Source organism: Onychomys torridus, chromosome 1, assembly GCF_903995425.1.
Source record: "Onychomys torridus chromosome 1, mOncTor1.1, whole genome shotgun sequence".
Lineage (NCBI taxonomy): Eukaryota > Metazoa > Chordata > Mammalia > Rodentia > Cricetidae > Onychomys > Onychomys torridus.
Genome location: NC_050443.1, coordinates 172,119,689 through 172,145,981, shown reverse-complemented (window position 1 = coordinate 172,145,981; position 26,293 = coordinate 172,119,689). Strand labels below are relative to the sequence as shown.

The window sequence follows — 26,293 nt, the reverse complement described above, 5'->3', positions numbered from 1 at the left end:
ATTGGAAAAAGCACAGGGACAAATAGCCAAAAGAATGGAAGCACATGAATTATGAACCAAAGGCTCTGGAGCCCCCAGCTGGAGCAGGCCCTCTGGATAAGTGAGACAATTGAATGGCTTGAACTGTTTGGGAGGCTCCCAGGCTGTGGGACCGGGACCTGTCCTTAGTGCATGAGCTGGCTGTTCAGAACCTTGGGCTTACACAGGGACACTTTGCTCAGCCTGGAAGGAGGGGACTGGACCTGCCTGTACTGAATCCACCAGGTTTAAATGAATCCCCAAGGGAGTCTTGGCTCTGGAGGAGATGGAAATGGAGGGGAGGGGGAGGGGGGAAGGTGGGGGCAGGGCGGGAGGGGGGAGGACAGGGGAACCCATGGCTGATGTGTAAAATTAAAACACAAATATAATAAATAACAAAAAAAAAAAGTGACAAAGCTAGCCATGTTCAATTCTAGAAGAACATCCCAGAAAATGAGTATAGCAAATACAAGGCCATGAATAGGACAGAATAAGACCTTGAATTTGTTGTCCAAAGTAAGATATGCCAGGGATCTCATAGATGTTAGAGCACATGACCTCAACAAAATGCCAGAAAAGAGCAAACACAGGTTTTATCCCAGGAATACAAGGTTGGTCAACACAGTAAATTTAATGTAAGACACCAGATCAGTAGAATAAAGAACAAAATCAACATCTCAAGACATGGAAAAAAAATCATTTGACAAATGCAACACCCAATGAGGATAAAAGTACTCAGTAACAAGATGGCTCAGCGGGTCAAGGAGCCTACGGCTAAGATGGATTACCAGTTTGATCTCCAGGACCCACGTAGTGGAAGGACAGACATGACTCCCCTAAGCTGTCCTCTGACCTCAATATGTGCACACACACAGATGAATAAGTGATTTTTTTTTTTATTTCCCAACCTAACAATAGACCTACACGGTGTATGAAAACTGAGTGCTTTGCAGTATAAGAAGCAAGACAGAAATTACTACTCTCCACACTGTGTTTTGTGGTTCTATCCTTGGCAATCAGGCAAGAACATGAAGCAAATGTATCCAGATCAGAAAACAAGTAAAATTCTATTTGCAATGCCACTGATTTAAGCAGACAAAACCCTAAAGAACTCACCAAAAACTAGAGTAAGTGAACTCACCAAAGACACAGTATGTTAAAATTAATTATACTTCCACACCCTTGCTCTCAACATCAAAAAATAAAGAAAAATCCCTGTTCAATAGCATCAAAAACAATAAAATACTTAATACACTTAGCAAGGGAAGTGTAAAATGTATACTGTAAAATATACAAAGATTGGTGATACGTAAGTTAAATAAAACCTTAATATACAAATTCATGGATCCGAAGACATACTTATCATTAATATAAAACTTGCCAGGTGTGATGGTACACTCAGAGGCAGAGCCCAGTCGATCTCCGTGAGTTAGAGGCCAGCCTTGTCAACATAGCAAGTTCCAGGACAGCCAGGGCTACACACAGATTCCCTGTCTCAAAAAGAAAAAGATGTTAATATAAGATTGAACATTCGCCAGGCGGTGGTGGCACATGCCTGTAATCCCAGCACTCAGGAGGCAGAGGCAGGTGGATCTCTGTGAGTTCAAGGCCAGCCTGGTCTACAAAGTGAGTTCCAGGACAGCCTCCAAAGCTACAGAGAAACCCTGTCTCGAAACAAACAAACAAAAACCCACCCCCCAAAAAAGATTGAACATTCTCTATCAAAATTTCAGCTGGCTTCTACATATAAGCTGACAAGTGGATCCTAAAATATAGTAATACAAGGGACTGAGATTAGCCAAAAGGGCCCCCATTATCTCAACTCACCAATAAAAAGATAACCATAATTTGAAAGTGGTCAAAGAATATGAAAAGACCTTTCTTCAAATGGTCAAAGATAGACAAGATGTTCAACACTACTGAATGTGGTGGCTCGCACATGCATCCCCAAAATTCAGGAGGCTGAGGCAGGGGGACTGCCACAAATTTGATTCTAGCCTAGACTTACGTGCACAATTCTACCCAAAAAAAAAAAAAAAATGAAGTGAGAGAGGGAGAGAAAAAAAAGACGTTCAACACCACTGAGCATCCTAAGTCTGCAGAACAGCACTGATGCCTGGAGCTGGCGCTCAGGGGAAAGCGAGTGGCTCTCCCAGCGTACTTGAGGCCCTGGGTTCTACCCCCAGCACTGGAGAAAGAAAGGATATCACTTCTCACCCATTAACAGGGGGATAATTAGGGGCTGGAGATAACTCAGCAGTTAATAGTGCTTACTGCTCTTGGAGACACAGGTTCAGTCCCAGCACCCACACAGTGACCTATAACTCCAGTTCCAGAGAGTCCAACACCCTCTTTTGGTCTCTGCCAGCTCCTGCACACACACACACACACACACACACACACACACACACACACACACACACACAAATAAAATACAATTTGTTTATTTGTCTGAGACAGGGTTTCTCTATGTAGCTAACTGACCTGGAACTCACTGTGTAGACAATGCTGATCTCAGATTCACAGGATCCACCTGTCTGTACATTCTGAGTGCTGGGATTAAAGGCTCGGGACACACACACACACACACACACACACACACACACACACACACAAAAAAAAAAAAAAAAAAAAAAACCACCACAGACAATAACAAGTATGGATGTGGATATAGAAAGTCGGAACCATCAGGCATTACTAATGACATGTAAACTGATCACGCTTGGGCTCAACAATTCACGCTCTTGCAGTCCCTCCTCTTTCTCGACAATTGGACTCCTAGAGCTCCACCTGGGGCCTGGCTGAGGATCTCTGCATCCACTTCCATCAGTTATTGGATGAGAGTTCCAGCCCGACCTTTAGGGTGTTTGGCCATCTGATCACCAGTCTAGGTCAGATCAGGCTTTCTCTCGACCACTGCCAGCAGTCTACAGAGGATGTATCATTGTGGATTTCTGGGGACCTCTCCAGCACTCTGCCTATTCCTGTTCTCATGTGGTCATCATTTGTCATGGTCTGTTTTTCCTTGTTCTCCCTTTCTGTTCTTGATCCAGCTGGGATCTCCTGCTCCCCTAAGCTTTCTTTCCCTCGAACCTTGAACATGGCTAGCTTTGTCACTTTTATTTTAAAGATCATTCTTTGCTAAAATGGCAACTATTACCAGAAAGACCTCCCTTGCCCTCCCTTCCTTTCCCTGTTTTGTAGAACATTGTCTGTTGCTTTCTCTCCCCTGTCCCGTCTCCCTGGCCCACTCACGAGTCAGAGGTCTCATCCACCAGTGTCTACACTAAGATCTAGATACTGGAAGGTTCTCAGCCAATACTCGAGTGAAGGTGATAGAGAATTCTCAGGTGCCACAGATTTAGAGGGACTGAAAGCTTGCCTGGGATGCTGGTGAACTTAGCCTGGGAGGGTATCAGATCCAGACGGAGGCCTTTATGCCTGAGATCCAGAGTCCCTGTAGAGGGTTTGCCTAAGAAGTTAATGAGAAAGTGCAAACCATGACAGAAATGCTTGCATGCAGTAGGACATAGCTTTTCATAGACAGTTACACCCCTGCCCCCACCCCTCTTTGAGATAGGTGTTCACTCTGTAGCCCAGGGTGGCCTCAAACTCCCCCTCCTGCTTCAGCCTCCTAAGGAGTGCTGGGATCATGGTGTGTACCAAATGCCTGGCTGAAGATACACTTCAGTTCCCTGAGGGAGGTTCTCATGTATCTCTGGCTGACTTTGAACTCAGTAGTGTAGTGTGACTTTGAACTCCCAGTTTAGAGCATGTACTACCCAGCCTGGTTTGTGCAATGCTAGGGATTGAGTCCATGGCTTCCTGCATGCTGGGCAAAGATTCTACCAGCTGAGCTACACCCTCAGCCCACAAAGATAACTCCCAATGAACCACCAACGGGGAAAAGCAGCACATCCAACAAACACAAGGGTTGCTATCCAAGGTGGTAAGGTTTGAAATAAATGCCTAAAATGATCAAGCTGCTAGGAGGAGAAACCGAAACCAGAGTGGAAGAATGAGACACCACAAAAAGTGAAATGGAACGAAGTAGAAACTTGTACAAGTGCAAAATCTAGTCACTGAGAACATGGTTACAGAAAATAAATCTTAGTCTAGTATGGGATTAGATGTAATTGAAGAGAATTCATGAACTGGTAGTCAGCTGAAGAGGCTGCTGTGGGTATGTTTAGCAATGACAATCTAATGTGCCCCATAGGGAAGTGCTCCCTGCCCCGGGGTACACAGAGTGGAGGGTGATTTATCCAAAACTGGTGTGCCATTACTGATACTAGGGTAAGAGTTCTGACTCACACAGGAAAGCTGCTCAGCCAAGTTACGCCTTCTTCAACTGAGCCTTGCCACGTTTCCTGGGGCCAAAGTCTGCAGCATTCTGCTCTTTCTCTTTAAGGGCGAATCACCAGGATTTTCAGCTGAGAAATTTAAGAATAATTGAACCTAACGAGGTGACACCCTCAGGAGACAAGAGTGTGGAAAGAGGTAACAATTTTACTTATAAATTAGATGGAATATCACAAGAGTTCCTGTCCCAACCTCAGACTGACTGGGAAGAGAGGTCAAGGGATTTGTAATTGAGTGTGACTAAGATGAAGATCTGGAAATTAAAAATCATGCTGTCCTCTGGCTTCCTGGGTGGTCAGTTACTGTTTTTATATATTTACCACTTAAATTTATTATACTGTATTTGTTTATTGTGCATATATGTAAGCGTGTACATGTCATGGCGTATGTATGGAGGTCAAGAGACAACTAGTGGGAACTGATTTTCTTCTACCATATAAGTCTTGGGACTGGAACTCAAGTCAGGCTTGGTGGCAAGCACCCACCCACTGAGCTATCTTGCTGGTCCCAGTTTGGTAAACCAGAAAAGTACACTTTCTTTCTTTCTTTTTTTTTCACGTTATAGGGATGGGTGGTGATGGTGACAGGTGGAGGAGATTGTTAGTGAAATGTCTTCTGGTTCTTCTGGTGCCAACTTTTATCTCTAATATAGTCCCTATTGATTATTTTAGAAATTAACTTTCTACCTTTTGTCAGATTCTGAAATGGGAAAATATAGCTTTACTGTGGCTGCCCTAACAGAATTGCAGTGTGTCTTCCATCGTGAAGTGGCTGTGGGAATACCAATGGTATTGTGTGCAATTTTCCTTCTAAAAACACAGACTGTCCAGCTCATTTTGAGCTATATTAGGGAGAGGAGAGATGTAGGAAAAAGAGGAAGGGAGGCATCAAGGGCTCAAAAAAATCAAATTTGGAGTTGGAAGAAAACTTCCAACTATATGAAGGAAATAAGAGGTCCCTGGAGCTAAAGTGGTAGATGCCAGCTGGAGATCAGAGCCCAAGTATTGATTCCACTGGTCATAGGCTCGTTTAATCCTCTGTTAACTCCCCTAGCAATGTTGGTAATGGAGCATGAACTAGAGAATTGCATACACCTTGGGTTCTGGCTCTTGATGGTCCAGCTGACTTGGGCAGCTAAACTCTTTCTAATCCCTATTCCTTTAAATGGGAATAATGAAATCTTGCTTGAAAGAATCATTGAGAGAATCAAGCACTAATGTATGGAAAGCCCTCACTATCTCAGCCACATAAGCAGAGACACAGACTCTGTTTATAAGAACATCTGGGTATAATCTAGGATGCTGAAATTGGAGGATATCAGCCCTCCTGCTCTTACAACAAGATGGGTGGGAATCCCAGCTGGAGCTTCAGGTCCAGGTTCACATATTTCTAGCGTTCCGTCGTGTGGTGCTTTCGTACTTGTTATCATGTCTAGTGATAGCCACCCAGCGAGGGGAATGAGCTGTGCCTTCAGTGTGATCAGGCAAAGCTTTTGTGATAAAGGCTTCAGGTTTAAGAACTTATTTCATATGCAAGAGACTTGAGTGAGTCATTCTCTTTAAGGCATGATTTAAAAACACCTGGCAGTGTAGGCTAATGTTACATCATGGACTGGTCTGTTGCTCTTGGCTTTCCACCTCCCTGCACACTGCTCAGCTCTTGGCAACTGCTAACATTTCTCAAAAATAAAAGGATGTGGAGTGAAATGCTATCATATGGCATCTTCTGAGTTCCTAACTTTTTATTTCACTGTTATGTAGCTTTTTCTGAAAAGATCATAGACACAGCGTTGTGATACTCAGCCATCTAAATGTGCATAGTTATGCATGGATTCAGAAATGACATTGTCTGCTTTAGGGAAAAGCAGGATACATACCTGTTACATCATTTAGCCCATTGCATTTCTTCTTAATTTATTCTGTATCAGACTCTAATAACTGCAGATACTCATAATGCTTCTCCTTGAATAACTAGTTTTCATAGGAACTACCCTTTGAGTTTATCAGCCATGACTGTCATGTGCCTTTCCTGCCTTAGTGGCTGGGGTGCACAATTGTGCCGGTTTTGTCCTTCAGTGTCATCTCTTTAGCCGTCAGTCACTTTCAGAGACTGTTGTTTTACATGGCTAAGGCTACTCAGCCATCTTTCCTCTTGTGTTTACCTCGGTGGCAGTCTGTGGCTGAGCTGTTTGTTTGACTTCAACATTGTCTGAAGTTGTGGTCTCTACTTTTACTCCTGCTGCCAACTGCCCCTTACCGTATGTATCTTTTGGTTGTACTTTTGGGAGTTTTTCCATCATGTCAAGGATGCAGATGACAAAGAAGTGGCTACGTTTGACCCCAAACAATAACCGATGTGAGGAGCCTGAGGATAAGGAGGCAGGAAAAGGGGAAATGTTGAGATTAGCCATGGGGCTGAGGTCATGGTGGATGGAAGGAAATACACGATTGTAATAAATTGATGATGCTTATGGTTCTAAGGCGGCCTGATTTCCAATAGTAAAGAGGCTGGAAATAGTGGTGAAGGCCAGGGTGTGGAGGTGAGGAGACAGGGGATAGTGAGTAGGAAGCTGAAGATGACCTTGACCAAACTCACTTGATCTTGATCATTCTCAGTTCCCAGCCGAGGTGTTGATGTTTGCTGTTGACTGTTAAATTTGCCCATGAGGTTAGTAACTGCCAGTGTTGGTGCATTTGGTGCTGTGCTATGAACTCCTAGGTGGTGCCAACAAAATCCTTAGGTAGGAATGTGCCCTAATTAACAAAATTCTATAAGAAAATTAATGATCTCAAAAGAAAGTACAGTGGACTCTGTCAGATATTTGCTTTTTAAAATTTCATATGCCCAGGCTGTACCCCAGACCAATTAAATCAGAAGTTCTAAAGGTAGTTCTAACGTGCAGCCAAGGGTGAATCAGTACTCCAAAAGAAGTCTTTATTTTGACCTGATGTGAAAATGTTACTATGAGGGGGGAGGGGGGAGGGAGGGGGGAGAGTGCCTGCCTGTAGTCCCAGCTGTTCAGAAAGCTGCAGTAGGTGGAGCTCTTGAGTACAAGAGGGTTGGATTAGCATAGGCAACAGAGTGAGACCCCCCCCCCCCCACACACACACACCACAGTGGGATGGGGTTTAATTTGTTTAATTAGAAGCATAATAAATCTGTTCTGAAACTCAGGAAAGTTGTCACAGCCATGTTTTCAGGCATTCTTTTGAGTTCACAGTGGGTTTCACTTTGGATTCAGTAGGAGTGTTAACATATACATGGAGTTTTGACTTTTAGGAAGTGGAGCAGTGCTGGGTATTGAACCTAGTGCTTCATGATGCTAGGCAAGTGCTTAATACTGAGCTGTTCTCTTAGTTCTGAGATGAATTCATAGTAGTCCAGATACTTCTTGTGTGTGTATGTGTGTGCTACTGGAGATTGAATCTAGAGTTTAGTGCATACTAGGCAAACACCCCACTTCTGGGCTGTGCTCCCATTCCGAGCTGTACCCCCCAGACTGCACTCCCTCCCCCCTCCCCCAGCTGCCCTTCTTTTTCTTTTGAAGTAGTGTATCAGATCATTAATTTGCCCAGACTGGCCAGAAACTTGTGGTCCTTTTGCCTTATTCTTCTGTAGAATTACAGGTCTGGGCCTCCAGGCTTGGCTTCAGACCAGATATTCTGATCTGTTTTTCTGAGACATGAGCTGCTAGAGGCTAAGTAGAGGAGAGACTAGGAAAGGAAGTTCTGAAGACAATTTTCAGAAGCAGCTTTAATGTAAGGACCATGGATATGATTGAGTGATGAGCAGGACAGTCTCCAGCAATACTTCCTTTGAGTAATTCTGCTCTGAGACTCCTCTGAGCTGTAGCAGTTGGTGAAGTTGTCCTGGTGGAGATGATGAACTGGTCAGTTTTTCAGCGAGTCATACAACTGGTGTGAGGTATGTTGTAGGAAGTCTGTGGAGGTCACCATAAGAACTGAAGTGTGAGAACCCATGGTGCTGGTGGTGATGAAGAAAGAAAAAGAAGCAAATGGAAAAGTTACAGTGTGTGTAAACTGCAGCAGTCATGTCCGTCCTTGAGAAGCCCCTGATTTAGCTGCCTCATAGGAACTGCCCCCCCCCCCCATTATGCATAACTGTATATCAGGTTGTTTCTTGATAACTAAGATCTTTCATTATTTGCTTAAAAAGAGTTGCAAAATCCCAAACACCAACAATGTTTAATGCTGGCAAGGATGTGGAGCAACGGGAGGAGGGAACTCTTGTTCATTGCTGGTGAAGCGTGGCCAAGCCACTTTGGGAAGCAGTTTGAAAGTTATTTACATGCTAATAAATGCTTGTCCTGTAATTGAGCTATCACATTCCTTGGTGTTTACCCAGGTAAGCTGAAGTAGTATATCCACACAAAAGCCCTGAGCATGGTTGTTTATGGCATCTTCGTTCATAGTTCTTCAAACTTGGAAGCAACCCAGGTGTCTTTCAACAGGTGAATGAATAAATAAGCTGCAGTACAGCTAATTATTAGAATATCATTCAAAACTAAAAAGAGTTGAGACAGCACACCCTAAAAAGATATGGGGTGCTCTTACCTTCATCTTGCTAAGTGAGAGAGGCCAATTGAAAAGACTACCTACTGTATGATTCTGGTTGAATAATATTCTGAGAAGGTCTAAACTAGATAGTAAGAAAGATGAAAGATTGCCAGGGTCTGGGGGAGAGTGAGGGATGGGTAGGTTGAGCATGGATGATTTTGGGGGTCAGTGAAAATACTGTACATGGTGGTACTTGCCTACACTCCCAGGGAGGAGGATGTGAATGTGAGCCAGCAGAGTTACATAGTAAGTTCTAAATCAGCCTGGGATAGAGAGATCCTGTCTCGGAAATCAAGGGCTGGTGCTCTAGTTTACTGGTCTGTTGCTCAGGAAACACTGAAACAAACACAGCTTGGGGAAAAAAGGATTTATTTCAGTTTACACTTGCAGGTCACTCAATCAATCATCCAGGGAAGTCAGGGCAGAGACTCAAGCAGGAACTTAAGCAGAAACTATGGAGGAGCACTGCTTACTGTCCTGTTCCTTCCAGCTCTTGCTCAGCCAGCTTGCTTAAGCATGAGCACATACATATGAGAGATCCTGCCTCATGGGAACAAGAGGGACCATGACACACACACACACACACACACACACACACACACACACACACACACAAATATAATTTATAAATTAAAAGAAATACTTTAAGCTGGGTATGGTGGTACATGTAGTTTCCAGCACTCAGAAGGCTGAGCAGAATTGTGAGTTCCAGGCCATTGTAGCATACTTAATGAGACTCTGTCTCCAACAACAACAACAACAACAACAACTCTAACGAACAAATCCCTTATCATTCCATTTGACTTCTGGCATTCTAGGCATGTTTTATGCTAGGAATGCATGGGCTGAGGACTGTGTGCTTGACCACAGCTCTGGCTTTTTGTGACGTCATTAGTTAGGTTGTCACAGGACTGTGGCTAAGGCTAATCTATTGTATGAGTCAGTATCTGTTGAGTAAAGGTCTTTTTGAAGAGCTTACTAAGCAGGGCCTGGAGAGATGGTTTAACAGTTAAGAGCTCAGGCTGCTCTTTCAGAAGACCCGGGTTTGATTCACAGCACCCACATGGTCACTCACAGCTGGCTATAAATCCCATTCCAGGGGATCTGCCACTTTCTTTTGACTTCCAAGGGCACCAGGCATGCATATGGTGCACATACGTACATGTAGGCAAAACATTCATATATATAAATAAATCTAAAAAAATTGCAGTTTTATACATTTATATAATTTTAGTCATTTTGACCTCCATTACACTCATCCCCCCCCCACTTTCTCATTAAAACCTTTTTTTCATTAAATCACCTACTTTCATATCTTTATATGTGTTATGTGTGGTCTACTTAATTTAAGAGTTGCTTACACAAGTATGGGTGAGTTATTTATTGAAGCATAGGCAACTATCAGTGCTACATCACTGAGGAAAATTACAGCGCCCTCCCAGAAACCAACTGGCAATAGTCTCTCGGGATGGGTGGGGCTTTGTCTGTGATGAAATGTTGATGGCTCCCATCCTGTGCAGGTCTTGTGTGGATAACCACAGCTGCAGTGCATTTGTGAGTGTGACAGTTATGTCGTATGTGAAACCTCCATCCTCTGGCTCCTGTGTGCTTTAGGTCCACTCTTCTGTGATGTTCGCTGAGCTTTGGAGTCGGTGATACAGGTGTTTCATTTAGAGCTCATTACTTATTATCACTATTCTTTGCATTTTGACATTTCTTTGAGCAAGCTATGAGGAGCAGGCCAGTAAGCAGCAGTCTTCCATGGCCTCTGCACCAGCTCCTGCCTCCAGGTTCCTGCCCTGTTTGAGTTCCTGCCCTGACTTGCTTCAGTGCTGTACTCTGAGGTGGAGTTCTAAACTGAAATAAACCTCTACCCCAGGTTGCTTTTGGTCATGGTGTTTTATCACAATAATGGAAAACCTAAAATTATGACACACAAAAGTAACCACTCTTAGCACATGGGTGATTGTCCTTCTGGAAACTTCTTTGTGCATGTGTACATTTCAAAATGCAACTTTGAAGTAGAGTAATCTACATATGCCCTTTCAAAATATGTTTTTAATTATCCACCAGGCCTAGACATCTATATAAGTTTTCATGGCTTGCTTAGTGTTCTATGCATCATAGTTTATCTAACCAATAATTCCTGTTTCTTTCCTCAGCTCTGGAAAAAAAAAAAAAAAGAAATCCTAGCTAAAACACTGGGATTAAAAGTTGACACCTATATTTTTATATATCTGTTTAATTATGTCTTTAGAGTAATATCCTAGATATTATCTAGATATTATCCAAGATAATTGGGGAATGAGTCTTAGTGGCAAACTTTTTCTTGCTACCTAATGGCTGTTTGGAAGTAATATTTAATAACTATAGACCTAAGTGTCTTCATGCTTAGTCTGGTGGTGGAGTAGTCAGTTTGAAGATGAAGCTGCGGGAGGATGGGATGAGGGGATGATGGGATGAGGGATATGGGATGAGGGAGATGGGATGAGGGAGATGGGATGAGGGAGGATGGGATGAGGGAGATGGGATGAGGGAGATGGGATGAGGGAGATGGGATGAGGGAGATGGGATGAGGGAGATGGGATGAGGGAGGATGGGATGAAGGAGATGGGATGAGGGAGGATGGGATGAGGGAGGATGGGATGAAGGAGATGGGGATGAAGGAGATGGGATGAGGGAGGATGGGATGAGGGAGGATGGGATGAGGGAGGATGGGATGAGGGAGGATGGGATGAAGGAGATGGCATGAGGGAGGATGGGATGATGGAGATGGGATGAAGGAGATGGCATGAGGGAGGATGGGATGATGGAGATGGGATGAGGGAGGATGGCATGAGGGAGGATGGGATGAGGGAGATGGGATGAGGGAGATGGGATGAGGGAGATGGGATGAGGGAGATGGGATGAAGGAGATGGGATGATGGAGATGGGATGAGGGAGGATGGGATGAGGGAGGATGGGATGAGGGAGGATGGGATGAAGGAGATGGGATGAGGGAGATGGGATGAGGGAGGATGGGATGAGGGAGGTACCCTCCTTTAGCTTGCTTTCAACTACTAGTTGAACTGTGGGAGCCAGGCTGGTTTTGGAACAAATTCTCCTGTTGTTGCAGACCACAGGATGGCTCCAAAGGTGACATCAGAGCTGCTTCGGCAGCTGCGACAAGCTATGAGGAACGCCGAGTATGTGGCAGAACCAATCCAGGCCTATATCATCCCGTCAGGAGATGCCCACCAGGTACCAAGTAGAGATGACTGAAGAAAGGACCCATCACCTTTTATCTTCCTCTATCTCCTTGCCTTCTCTCTTCCCTCAGCTCTAACGTGTTTATAGAATTCTAGTTGTGCACCCATGAGTAAGTGTGTCTTCTGGGGCTGACACAGGAGTGGTAGCTGGTTAAGTCTCACTGAATGCCTGCAGCATTGACCCTTCTTTGTTCCCAGTGAATTCAGCTCTTCCAGTAGATTGCGAAGAAATCAGTGGGCAAATTAAGGGCATAAATTCTGGATCTTTCCATTGCTGATGTTTTCTATCGCACTGCTTCTGCCATGCTCTGACCCCATCAGATTGTCTCTTCTGCCTCTCTGTGCCTAGACGATAGGCAGGAAGCCACCAAGGAGGTCCATCCTCGTGGTAATGACGAACTCAGGACTGGCTTGATGTGGGCAAGTCGGCAGGTGTGTCACCCTGTGATGGCTCAAGGGTACGAAGGTGGGAGGTTCTGGTTTAGTGAGAGAAGAAACAGTGTACAGAGTGCTCTTGCTCCCCATTCAGCCATCTGTGTGTTTGCTTTTTCCAGCCTTTGCTCATGTGCACGGCACTACCTTAGTGGTTTTGCCTCATGCCAACAGGAGAATTGTTTTCTACCTTAAGAATCAGTTAGCTGGGTGGTGGAGGCACACGCCTTTAATCCCAGTACTTGAGGCAGAGGCAGGCGGATCTCTGAGTTCGAGGCCAGCCTGGTCTATAGAATGAGTCCAGGATAGCCAGGGCTACACGGAGAAACCCTGTCTTGAAAAACCAAAAAGAAAAAAAGAGCCAGTTTGGTAGTGGGGTTAAGATGTCTATGTATGGGGCGGGGAGAGATGACTCAGCAGTTAGGAACAGTCTTCAGCAGATTTGAGTTTGATTCCTAGCACCCATAGCTGGTAACTGCCTGCAGCCCTAGCTGTAGGTTATCTGATACCTCTGTTTGTCTCTGGAGGTTCCCTTGTGTATGTATGCATTATCACCCACAGACATACACACTAAGAGAAAAGATGTGCACACGTGTCTCTCGTAAGGCAGAGAGGGGGTGTTAACTACTGTGAAGAAAACTTGATCAGGCTGTGGAAGTGGGAGGGTGGGAGAGGGTGGTCATGGGGCATTTGTGAGACAAGACAGTTGAACTAGAACCTGAAGGGTAGATACAGTGGGTCGTGGAAATAGGGGAGGGGAAGGTAAGGGGTTCCAGGTGAGCGTTAATAGGAACAAAACTAGGGAGGCAGACGGTCTTAGAATAGTGTGGCAGTTTCCCTGGTGAGGTCTGAGGGAAGCATAAAGTGTTAGTGTGAGTTAAGGCTGGGTTTGAGGAGTCATCAGTTGCAAGTGGCAGAAACTGCTTCCACACACCATGGCCAATAAAAATGCTGTGGGAGTTTAGACCAGTGGTTCTTAACCTGTGGATCGTGACCCCTTTGCTTTACATCATTTTTCCTCCCTGGGTGAACAGGCAGGTTACAGAGCAGGGAGTATGAACTGCTAGGCTTTCATTTCCTTATCTCTTACTTTGAAGAGACTAGACTGAGCCATAGCCTTCATCCCAGGTCCAGAGTCCCAGGGAGGATGAGATTGCTGGATCTCCCTGTCTTGTGCTCCCTCCCCCACATCATGTGGAACAAGCAAGTGATTGGGGTCCACCATGAGGGTGCAGGGGGCAAAGTAAAGGTGTGACTGTACACTGCTAAGATCCGACCTCTGTGTGTGGTATTTAGATGTGCTCTCCACATGCGTTCTGAGGTGTTTGTGTCTGTGATCTGAACAGTAAAGTGAGCTGTAGTCAGACATCACACAGAATCTACCAGCATAATCACGTAGAATGTGCAGTACTGCGACATTAGCAACGTGGCCACGTTGGTACATGACAGATTCTAGAAGTTCTTCATCTTGCAAAGCAGATGCAAACTCTACCCATTAAAGGACCCCTCTGTTCCGTTTCCCTTCCTCCCTGCTCCTGTAATCCTCCATTGCATTTCAGGTTCCAGAAGTCTGGCGCTTCAGATGCTTCATGTAACCAGAATCGTGTTTGCCCTTTGTGACTAGACTGCTTTACCTAAGTGTCCTCAGGGCTTCACTGCGTATGACAGGAGCTGATGCTGATAAGGGCTTTCACCCCTCTTTCCCTTTTCCATTTGCTCTCCTCTCTTTTCCTCTCTCTTCTTAACACGTTTACTTTATTTGTGACCCTTCACCTCCATGGGTGGCCTAGTGCAGAAAGATTTGAGCCTCAGGGCACCTCCAGTTCAAAGTCGGAGGGCCTGGCTCAGGCTGTGTGTGCAGCTGTGTGTGTGCTTGGGTTTCTGTCTCTAGCCAGTGTTAGCTATGCGCTGTATGGTCTGTAGAGAACACTCTTACAGCTAAGCCAACCCAACTTTTTCTTGATGTTCTCAGTTCTGGGTGCTCTACACGAGAATTTATCACAAAGCTGTTTTTCTCCTTCAACTCATTGAATTTTAGATGCTTCTGCCTCTGACATTGAATGTGACCTAATACACCCTTCGGGAATGATAGTATGGCTGGCCAAAGGACAGGCTGGTGCAGGTTTACTCAGTCCTTCAGCTTTTACTGGAATATCATTGTTGAAAGTTTTTCCCTCAATAAGGAGGTTGAGGTTCCAACCCCAGGAAAATGTGTCACTTAGCAGCATCCCAAAAACAATAAACCAGGCTTGTTCAGTGCTAGTCACTATGTAGCCCAGGCTGGCCTTGAGTTAATTTTTTTTTTTTAAACATTGGTCTAATTGAATATTGCCACATTCTTTCTTTTCTTTGTTATTTATTATATTTGTGTTTTAATTTTACACATCAGCCATGGGTTCCCCTGTCTTCCCCCTCCCGCCCCACCCCCACCTTCCCCCCAACCCCTCCCCTCCATTCCCATCTCCTTCAGGGCCAATTTTTAATTATTTTTAAGTGTGTGTGCATGACAGAGCAGGTACCCACAGAAGCCAGAGGTGTCGGACCCCTGGAGCTCAAGTTACAAGTGGTTGTGCTTGTGAGCTGCTCAGTGTGCATGCTGGGAATTGAACTCAGGTCCTTTGCAAGGAGCAGCAAGCACTTTTAACTGCTGAGCCATCTGTCTAGTCCCTGGCCTTGAACTCTTGATCCTCAGTCCTCTTGGCTTAGCCTCTGGACTGCTGAGATCACATGCAGCACCACACCCAGCTGTATTCCTGACTCTTGTCCTTCCGTCCTCCTCATCACTCCGCTACTTGTTTTTCATCTTTCACTGGCTTTCTTTGTTGCTGTGACTTAACTGCCTGTCATGAGTTTGTAGGGGCGACTGAGCTTTATTTGTTCACCATTTCTGCCTGCCTGCTCAGGGGCTGATACTGGACAAATGTAGAGGCAGGTGCCTCCCATGTGGGCCTGAGGGATTATCCGTTCAAATGATTGGATGTCTGACTTGCCACTTAGCCAGTTGTGTAGATGTTAGACTTCAGTCTCAGCTTGCCTGCAGAAAGGGGACAGTGATATGCAAGTCACAGGGCTATGTCAGCAAATACTTAAAGCAGGTCTGCCCCTCAGGCTTCAGTTGTTATTATCACCATCGTGGAAGCTAATCAGAGTCCCCTTTGAGTGAAAAAGTAGACAAGCAGCAATTGGAGATGTGAACAGAAATCTAAAATCCCACCTGTTGTGGGGAAGGGTTTAGCCAGCACCATCCAGGAGAACTTTGTGAGGTGTGCGTCACTTTAAACTTTTAGCCACACTGTAAGGTAACATATTAATAAATCACTTACTCCAGTATATCAGAAGATTTATCATTTTCATATATCAGTATAAAGAGTACAGATTACTTTTTATAGGAACCATTCACATATGGTAGTTTATATTTATAAAACACCTCAATTTGAATACACGGTTTTGAGTATTTGGTCTGTATATATATATCTTTCATTAAATTTATAGTTGGCAAAGTAGACTCACATACCCAAGTTGTTCTAAGCATACCCAAAGGTTTTCTGATAACTGAATCTAAGAATTGAATATCTGTTTTAAAATTACATTGCAATTTGCAGGATAGTAGAGTGCATCCCAGCACTTGGGAGGCAGAGAGGAGGATCTCTGTGAGTTTGAGGCCAGCCTGGGCTACAGAGTGAATTCCAGGACAGCCAAGGCCATGTGGAGAAACCCTGTCTTGGGGGGAAAAATTACATTGCAGTTGATTAAAGTGAAATAAAATTAATAGTTAAATTTTCAGTCTACTTTTTAGTGCTTAGCATCCACATGTGGGCAGAGGCTGCTGTTGTTCACGGCATAAGCTTGTCTACGTGTGGACTGCATCCCTAGGTGAGAGGGACCTTCAGACAATAGAGTGAGGAAAGCTTCCTTGAAGAAGTGCCTTTAACTGGACCATGGGCAGTTAGAATTTGGATGTGAGGAGAGAGGTAGAGAGGGGGAGAGTGAGAGGAACAGACAGAGGCATTCATTGAAAACAACAACAAAAAACAACAAACCGTGGGCACATTTAGGTCAAGGCCATCTGTCAGCCATCCATTCCTGTTAATAACCTTGATTCCTATAGTCAGGGGTTTTTGTTTGAGACTCTCTTATGGCCCAGGCTAGTCTCAAACTTGGTGTTGTAGCAGAGGGTACTTTGAATGCCTGTCCTCTTGCCTGCAAGGATTACAGTGTGCCACCATGTCTGGCTGAGTTGAGGGTTTTGTTAGCAGGAACTCAGTAAGAATTTTGGAACAGGAAAGTGACATGACCAATAGGAGTGTCATTGAATGTGGATTGGTTGGAGAAGGAAGACACAGAAGTGGAAACCTGTTGATGGGCCAGGTAAAATCCTGGAGTCTGAGTCAAGACTGAATTTGAGCGTTGGCCTTAGAGAGCAAAGCTTGGGAGGAGAAACAGCAGGACTTGCTGTAAGCTTGAGCCGAGCAGGCAGGTAGCAGAGAGACTCTCGAGTGTAGGGTCCTCGGGTAGTTAGGATGGCAGCAACAGAGCTGGGTTCCTGGCTTCCTGTGGGGCGCACTGTGCAGTTGGGGTGACTCCGCTAAGTGGGCTCTGGGTCTGTGCACAGGGAGGAAGGCTTTGTGTGTGCCTTGTTCAGCAGCCTCCTCTGCAATAGAGGGGCTCTGTTCTCTGTGATCCTAATTGTTCCATTTCAGCCTGATTCAAGGTTGGTGGAATTCCTCCTGGGGAAGAAGGGAGGGCGCTAGAGAAGTGAAGGGGAATCTTGAATTCTGTCCTTTGTGTACTTTCCAAAATACAAATACACCCACGTACTGTTCCCTAGTAGAGAGGAAACAGACGAACCCCCAGTGAGGGATTATGCAAGGACTTGGCACTTTAGTCGATTTACAGGGTTCTCTTTAACCCCAGAACAAGGCCCAGGGGAGCTTTCAGTGGTAATCTGGATGCTTTCATGTACTATCTCAGGCAGGCACTGGGGTTCCCAGGCATCTCCTGCTTCAAGCCAGGACAGTCACTGGATGGGGACAGGGCCAGGATTTCAGAAATCCTAATTCCTCACCCTTCTCATCTGAAAGGCCCTGAGTTCTGCTCTTTGGCCTGGCTGAGTCAAAGGGTCACATTTTATCAGGGTGAATCTGCTAATGTGAGTGTTTGGCAGTGTATGGTTCTTCTGGAAGACATGAGTCAGATTTTCCTAAACTCTTTGTATTTTTTTCCATGCCTCCTGAAGTCAGCCTCCTGTTTTGTTCCTTAAACTTAATCGTGAGGCAGAGTAGTGATTTTACCACTAGTTTATTAGAGCCAGTGCCTGTGGTGGGTAATGCATCATGTAGCTTTAGGGGCCTGGCGCTGTGAAGTCTTAAGTCTGGATCCTGTAGTACAGAATTCCTGGTTGATGAGAGACCTGACCTGGGCTCCTTCATCTGTGGTACCACCTTTCTAGCTGGCACAGGGAGAAAGAGTGTGGAGAGAACATATTTATTTTAACTCTTGACCCAGCCATCCCTTCCTATCATGTGACTTACCTAGTAGCAGTGGGGCCTGGGAAATGAAGTTCTAGCTGGGCAGCCACCATCCAATAACCCATCTACACTATGGCAGGAGTGTTAGTCTTTCTTCACATTGACTCTGTTCCATTTAGGAGGGGAGTGCCAAAGCCAGGGCATTAATTACGTCAGTGTTTGGGCATAAGGAGCTTATATCTTTGTTCAAAAAAATGTGGTATTTTCTGTGTATAGACATCCAAACATCAGATTCACTTTTGTTGAGAACTTAATAGGAGTGCAGGGTCAGGGAGGAGGAGGATGTGTCTCCAGTGTGGGGTCCAATAACTTTCGTCTTGCTTGTCCTGGCCTTCAGGCATTAGTTGTCCTTGCCCTGTTCCATGTGGATGTGGCCATGTGACGGCTCTTCTTAGCACTCAGCACTGGTTACCACCCTGTCCTCAACCTTAGTGTGTCTCTAGAACTTGCAGGGTAGAGTGCAGGCCTTTCAGGGAGATGTTCGGGCCTCTGACTGTGTCTTCAGACTGTCCCAGGATTCTCTGTTGCTGCCTCTGTTGTCCCTTGCTTCTGGCCTTTTCTAGCTTTGCCCTCTGGGTTGTCCTCTCCTTCCTCCTCACCTGTCCTGGTGGCCCAGGTAAAACCTCGGAGTGTGGCCTTTGGGTTTAAGGCAACCTTGAAGCTAGAGCAAGCTTTGGACTGCATATTTGGCTACCCTATGTGGCTGTAGCCCATGTTTCTTAGGTGCCTGTCTCCTGTTTCTGGCCAAATAGCTGACTGAGAAGCCTGATTAGGTTCTGAGGAGCAAGTGCTGCACCTTGTTAGTGCTGAGCACCAGCTCATACCCAACCCTGTAGTGTGGGCATCACCTTCTCCGCATTTCACAGATGAGCAAGCTGAGCCCAAGGTTTACCCAGCTAGTAAGCTGAGTTCTAGGCTTGGTCATAGACTTGAGTTGTCTATTGTGTGGTTATTGAAGGTTGAGGACTCTGGGGGCGTACTTGTATTCCTTGTTCCTTCTGAGTTTATTACCCATTTGTACTGTATGAGTTATACATAGTTAAAAAGAGGAAATTGCGTAACAGTGCAGCAAGTATGAGGACTTTTAAGAGTCAGGCCTGAGTTCAAATCTTCCTTCTACCATTTGCCCTGTGGTCCCTTGAGTGGAGTAATTGACTTCTGTGAGCTTCAGTTTTATTTTTCCATCTGTAGCTGGGGGAGGTGGTTACTTCTAGACCTGTTGTGGTATTAGAATTGGAATAAATTAATATAGTCATTGGCAACAAATAGAATTGAGCCAAATACCTCAGCCAATGTTATTTGTCACCATCATCCACGGTTCACAGATGTGGGAGACCTCTGCGAGCTAGACTTGGTAGGGAAGCGTTGTGTTAGAGGGGTTTTGGAGCTGGATTCTGAGAGATGACTAAGGGTCTTTTTGTAGTTTATAGGTGTGCTTTATTTGTATAGTTTGAGTTAGACGCCAATATCTAAAAACGGGGAGGTTTCTCACGAACACTGCCTTTCTAGTTTTCCTGAGCACCGAGGGCTGCAGCCCAGCATGGCGGCAGTGAGAGTGAGGGGCAGTGCCCCTGTGGGAGACAACCCCTTGTCCTGCCGCCTGCGGGCCTCCCGCCTGCGGGCCTCCCGCCTGCGGGCCTCCCGCCTGCGGGCCTCCCGCCTGCGGGCCTCCCGCCTGCGGGCCTGCCTGTGCTGTGAGCACTCGGGGTGAGGAACCCTCCAGCCTTTTCCTGCCTCCTTCCACTGCTCTGTCACTGCTCTGACAAGTCACACAGATGTGTCCCCTCACAGCTCCAGAGGTCCCCAGGTCTGTAGTGGAGCAGCAGGGCAAACGTGTTACTTCTGGAGGCTTCAGGGAGGCTCCATTTCCCTGGTTTCCTGGCTCATGGTCTCTTCCTCCATTTTTGTAGGGATGGGTAAGGTTTTGTGGGCAGAGGGAGAAAGGTCCTTCATTTATTCTGCACATGTTGGTTGGGGACCCACTGCATGGTACCTGTTCTGTGCATAGGGATAGTTGTGACCACTTCGATCTTGAGGGACACTCTGGGGGAGGTGTGGAGGACCTATGCAGCATAAGTATAAAGTGTTCCCTGGGAAGAAGCTGCTTCTGTACAGAGCGTTCGAAGTGACTGGCTGGCCGTGTTGTCTGGTAGTTCAGGCAGTCTTGCTGTGGAGATGACAGTCAATCCAGATGCACTGACGAGAAGAAGACACTGGTTGGGGTGGGGTTAGGGGTCCCAGGGACAGCAGGGCATGGTCAGGTGGTAACTCGGGGACTGGGCTGGCATTTGCATTTGATCTTGACATGACAGGCAGACATCAGAGAGTTTGAAGGAAAGTGGTAATATGATGTGTTAATACTAAAAATATACGTGTGCTTGAAACTCAGTGTCTGAAGTGTGGGTTTCAGGGCAGCGCTCAGGTGGAAATGGTGAGGCTTGGGCCCCAGTCCTCTTAGGGGAAATGCAGAGGAGTGGGAAATTTGGCAGGGAAAGCCAGCAGCTGTGTCTGCTTCTTTGCGTCTTTCCCTTAGCCTGCTCTGGGAAGAATGTCCCTGGGCTTGGCCAGCTTCATGACTGGGGGAGAGCACAGGCCAGGACTCTGCTTGTCTGGCTTCCTTAGCCTGCAGTGTGGAGGTGATGCTGCTGCCAGTCTCACTGGCGGTGTCCTTCTGGCTTGCTGATCGCTTAGGTCATGTCTGGTTCTTGCCCCAGGCCTTGTCTGGGTCCCAGGCTAGACATGCTCATCTGCTGGAGAAATCTGTCCCCTGCTTTCTGCTGGGGGCTGGATGGAAGTTGTGGTCTGCCCCCCGCCCCCAAGCTTGCCCACAGAGTAATGGGGACACATTGGAGACATGTCTCTGAGAGCGATCCGGAGCCATTAGCACTGTCGGGGCACCCTCACTCTGTTCCAGGTGGGAGGGCCATGTCCAGGGAGCCATGTTGTCAGTTGAGAGCGTCCTTGCTGAGAGGATGAGTTACTTCTGTTAGCTTTGTTGCCCTGGTTCCTCAGATGCTTTCTCAGGAAGATGTCTCTTCTGTACATGCATCACTTCCAGGTTTCTGCTGAGGCCAACCCTGTATCCTGTCCTTCCCAACAGGCGTAGGAGAGATGTTGTTTTTATCCTCTCCAGCTCCTTTCTCCTTAACATTTTTTAAAATTTATTTTGAGACAGTTGTTTTTTAATTACAATTTTATTTTATTAAGCTGCCCCAGCTGTCCCTGGACTTGCTCTGTAGTCCAGGCAGGCCTTAAACTTGAGATCTTCCTGCCTCAGCATCCTGAGCAGCTGGTATAGGCCTGTGCCACAGGGCCTGGTGCTCCCCTGCCTCTCTTTTAAAAATCTTGTACCCAGCAGTCATTGGGCTAATAAGGATTCTGCCATTCATAAGTGACTGGTGGGTGGCCATGTCTTCTCTCTGTAGGTCTAGTGAATTGTCTTTGTGGTTTGTTTGCTGTGTGTGCTCCTTTGGGTTTGGTAGTGGGAATGACACACTTTACAGACAGGAATTGAGCTGAGTGAGCCGCAGAGCTTGGGCCTAGGCTGGGGGCCGGGTGTGGTCTGCAGCTCTTGCTCCATGTCTCACCTGCTCCACATCTTCACTCTCCCTGAGAGTCCCAGATGATGGTTGCAGCAGCTCTGGTGAGAGGATAGACAGCAGGAGTGGAGCATGGGTAATTTCCCCCTCAATTGTGCTGACTGTCTCCGGGGCCTGGCCAGCAGCCCCATTCTCTACCCTAAGTTCCTTCCCTCCCTCTAGGGTCTTGCCATTCATATAACTCTGACTGTTTCTTGACTCATGAGTCTCCTGCCTCAGCCTCTTCAGTGCTGACATGGCAGATGTGTGCTACCATTATTTCCCTTGCTGAGTCCTTCAGCCTGGGAATCAGTTGACAGTGGAAGGAGACTCAGTTCTGGACACAAGCAGAGCTGGCCTTTGATCCTGGTCTGTGCACTATCAGCCTGACAGAGGGCAAGCTACTTACAGATTTTCTTTTTGAACTTTAGTGTATTAGTTAATTGTCTGGCTAAAATTGTCATTAAATATCTGACAAAAGCTACTTACTATAATTGGGTGATTCTCTCCCGCCCACCAGTTCCTGAATAACCATCCAGAGGCTAAATATTACTTATAAATGCTCAACTAGTAGCTCAGGCTTATTACTAACTAGCTCTCACACTTAAATTAACCCATAATTCTTATTTATGTTTAGCCACATGGCTTGGTACCTTTTTTCAGTACAGAATTCTCATCTTGCTTCCTCTGCATCTGGCTGGAGACTCCTGACTTCATCCTTCTCCTTCCTGGCATTCTCACTTTGGCTTTCCTGCCTAACTTCCTGCCTAGCTACCAGCCTGTCAGCTTTTTATTAACCAGCACATATTCACAGCATACAGAAGAACCATATGGGAGGAAGGGCTTGAGGATACACTCCGTCATGGCAGGAAAGGCTTGGCCTCAGGAGCACAGTACATAGATAGATACAGCACTTAAGGAAGGGCTTGAGGATACACTCCGTCATGGCAGGAAAGGCGTGGCCACTGGAACCTGAGGTGGCTGGTCACATGGCATCCACAGCTGGGAGGCAGAGAGAGAAGAATGCAGGTGCTCAGCACACTTCTCCTTTCTATTCAGTCTTGGACTCCAGCCTATGGAATGGTGCCACCCACAGTTAGGGTGGGTCAATCTTCCTTATTTAGCCTAATCTTAATCCTCCCTCTGCTAGGTGATTCTGGATCCTCTGAAGTGACAGTATTAGCCATCACGCTCAGTTTTCTTGCTTGTTATTGATCTTATCCTAAAGAGTCCTGAGGATGAGAGATACTTTGTGGTAGAAGGTTGTAGTAGGAACCAGGTTCTCCCTCAGCCCCACCTTGTAGGTGTGACAGTTACCGAAGCCTCAGTGGGGGTTGGAACCTCCAGATCAAAGCTGGAATGGCTACCCTTACAGAAGGTAGCTAGGCATAGGCTTCAAAGTTGAGGTTCTGGGACTGGCAGCTCAGGTTCAAATCCTGTCTCTGCTATTTACTTTGTGCAAGTTACATGAACACTGCTTCCCTGGCTGCCATGTGGTGGTTTCTCACACCTCCTGCCTGCCCTCTTCCCTCACTGAGGCAGGGGGATTATCAGTGGGAGGGGCCTGTTTTTGCTGGAGCCCCTTAGATTGGAGGAAGTGCTTCTTCTGATTGCCTGACAGGAAGGGGAGGGCCTGTGTGGGAGGCTGACTCCACCATGGAGGATGTTCAGAAAGAAACCAGTGTCTAATGAGAGACTTGTTAAAACAGAAATGCAGCTCCACTTTTCAGAAAAATAACAGATGCCCAAAATGTCAGGCAAGGGAGGGAGAAAGCTCCCAGTGTTTGCAGGATCTCATTGAGGAGAACGGTTTGGAACCAGTTCTCTGTACTTGCTTTGTTCACCAAGGGGGCTGTGGCGCTAAAGGGCACTAACTCCGTTGCTTTCGATTAGTCTTTCACAGTGTGTGCTAACTTGTTGTTGTTGTTTTGCTTTTTGAGGCAGGAGCTTGCTGTGTAACCCAGGCTGGCATCAAACTTGAGATCCTTTTGCCTCAGTGTTGGGATAACAGGTGTGTCCCACCATGCCTGGCTAGTTTTAGAAAAGATGTTTGGTTTGGTTTTCTACCTGTACATTCGGCTCCTTGAGCAAAGGTACAAGAATCCTTCAGTCTTTGTAATACGCACAGGCTCTAGCCCAGGGCATGAACAGTGGAGGGCCAACTCCCACCTTTTTTTTTCCAGAGTGAGTACATTGCTCCCTGTGACTGTCGGAGGGCCTTTGTCTCTGGATTTGATGGCTCTGCAGGTGAGTCACTGAATTTACTGTTTTCACTTCGTCTTTGTTTGTTTTTGTTCCCCTCCCAAAGTAACAGAACTGTGTTTCAGTTCTGCTATGGAACCGAAAATAAAATGAGAACTGGACATCCCCAACTGAGCCTGTGCAGGATGGTGTGGGTTCCAATTTCCCTGGCTCATCAATGTCACCTTTTAATGACCCTCTGTTCTTTTCTGTGTCTTTGCTGTTTCAAACAAAGTGAAACAGTTTTGAGCTTTGTATTTCTTATGACATGCACAGAAAAAGTAGCATTAGTTAAACTGAACATAGCTGCCTAGGTAGTGGCCCAGACATGAACTCCGAGCTTACTAGCTTACTGGTCCTGTCCAGTTCTCTGGTACTCGACTGTTGGCTTCTCTGTTTTCAGTGGAGTTAGGTGACAGGGGGTACCGGTGAGCTCCATGGTGTTAGGCTCTAACTTTTCCAAAGCTGTTACACCTTTGACTTTTTGGGTGGTTTCCCCTTTGGGCTCCTAAACCTTAGCAAGCTAGATGAGATGGGAGCACCTCTCAACTTGTGGTTCACCTCTGCTTCCTTTGGCTTAAGTGCTTGTGTTGGTTGGCACATTTAGGTTGGTTTTGGCCGTCACCTCTGCTGAAAGCCCCAAGGTCTGCCAGTTCTGTGGCAACTAAGGGTGAATAGAGGTGGGAGGCATGGACTTCCTGCTGGTGCCTGCTGATCACTGTGGACACGCACGGTCTAGGTTGCTGCTTCTGGGGAGAGGTGAAGCAGCTCTTTAAGGGGGTCTATTGGAGCAGAGGAACCTTCCCCACCCTGTCTTGTTGGTTATGAGATTTGGCTAGATGGTCCTCTGTTCCAGCCTTCACGCAGGCTGCACATGTGCAGAGACCAGCATCCTGGTGGTCTGGGCCTCACAGCTGCTTCCTACAGAGTCTGATCCGCAGCTGCCATGGCATCATTCTCTTACCTGGAGGTTGCCTTGGAGTCTAGGACCCCTCTGCCCCAGTGAAAGCGGGTGCTCCTTACTTCCCTGGCCGCCTACTACCATGTTTTTCCGCAGATTGTCGGTGCTGGTCAGAAACTTCTCTTTTCTTGCTTCTTTGCTCTAGGCACAGCCATCATCACGGAGGAGCATGCGGCCATGTGGACTGATGGGCGCTACTTTCTCCAAGCTGCCAAGCAGATGGACAACAACTGGACTCTAATGAAGATGGGTGGGTAGAAGCATAGACTGACTTCCCTAGGTAACAGGCTGGTCTGGGCAGGGGTGGAATGCTTCCGGCATCGGATCTTGATGTTCTCCCTGACATTTCTGACCCTTTGAAAAGCCAAGGAAAACCAAAAAGTGGTATACCTCCGTATACACACTGTTGCATACTCACTTTTGGAGGATCCCAGATTCATTTTGCTGATAGAAAGCTGCCTTTGGGCTCCCCAAACTGAAGCTGCCAGGTCTGGTAGCACTATGGGGTAGAGCAGTAGGCTACTGAAGTGGGACTATGTCAGCTGTATGGCATGGTGGATCCCTAGTCCTCCTGAGCGCTGTTCTCATTTGTTGCCTACCTTTCCTCAGGTGTGCCACTGTGTGGGGAGGCTCTGGAGGGTGAGTCACTGCCCGTGAGTGACTCAGCCCCAAGGTTTTGCCAAAGATCTATCTGCTAGGAAATGATGTGACTTCATCCTACAGAAATTATATCAGGAGTTCCAAGAAAAACTTGGTTAATAAAGTGGCTTATTTAGTGTTGGTTTTTTTTTTTTAAAGGAAAGAATCAAATAGCAAAATTAAACTTCATGTCAGCCTACAGTTTTTAATAACCATTAAGTCATGAGCTTTATTAATCTTTGAGCTCTGTCTGTCAGAAGTCAGCAGAGAAATTCGTCAGAATGCACAAGCTTTTACTCTGAATAGACATGCATGGTGCCAGGATATTAATTATTTAGCAAAAATCTCATTGGCTTAAAAAACTATATCCCAGACAGGAGGTGGTGGCTCACGCCTTTTATCCCAGCACTCAGGAGGCAGAGCCAGGTGGATCTCTGAGTTAAAGGCCAGCCTGGCCTGCAGAGCGAGCTCTAGGACAGGCACCAAAACTACACAGAGCAGCCCTATCTCGAAAAAACGAAACAATAAAACAAAACAAAATAAAACAAAACCTATATCCCAAAGATACTGGCTTGATTAAAGAAAAACTGGCTTATTGAAATAGGTTTTTCTTTTTGGTGGTTGTTTAGTCCCTTATCATAGTGTTGTAGAAGTGAGAGGCTGTCCACTATTGTGGTTGGGAGTCCCAGGCCTGTAACAGGCTCCTAGA

The 26,293-nt window shown here is 46.2% G+C and overlaps 1 protein-coding gene across 2 annotated transcripts in view; it reads left to right on the top strand.

Annotated features, from left to right (window-relative positions):
• Nucleotides 1–4,430: 4,430 nt before the first annotated feature.
• The window catches only part of Xpnpep1 (X-prolyl aminopeptidase 1), a 44,757-nt gene continuing 22,894 nt past the window's right edge, over nt 4,431–26,293 (top strand). The window contains exons 1-4 of one of the 2 annotated variants that reach the window (XM_036172311.1): nt 4,431–4,518; nt 12,073–12,197; nt 23,927–23,990; nt 25,091–25,195. In XM_036172311.1, coding sequence (XP_036028204.1) covers nt 12,081–12,197; nt 23,927–23,990; nt 25,091–25,195 — 286 coding nt within the window. In that variant the 5' untranslated portion in view covers nt 4,431–4,518; nt 12,073–12,080. Of the gene's footprint in view, nt 4,519–12,072; nt 12,198–23,768; nt 23,837–23,926; nt 23,991–25,090; nt 25,196–26,293 lie in introns of those variants that run through there. The other variant, XM_036172302.1, reaches the window with a different exon arrangement.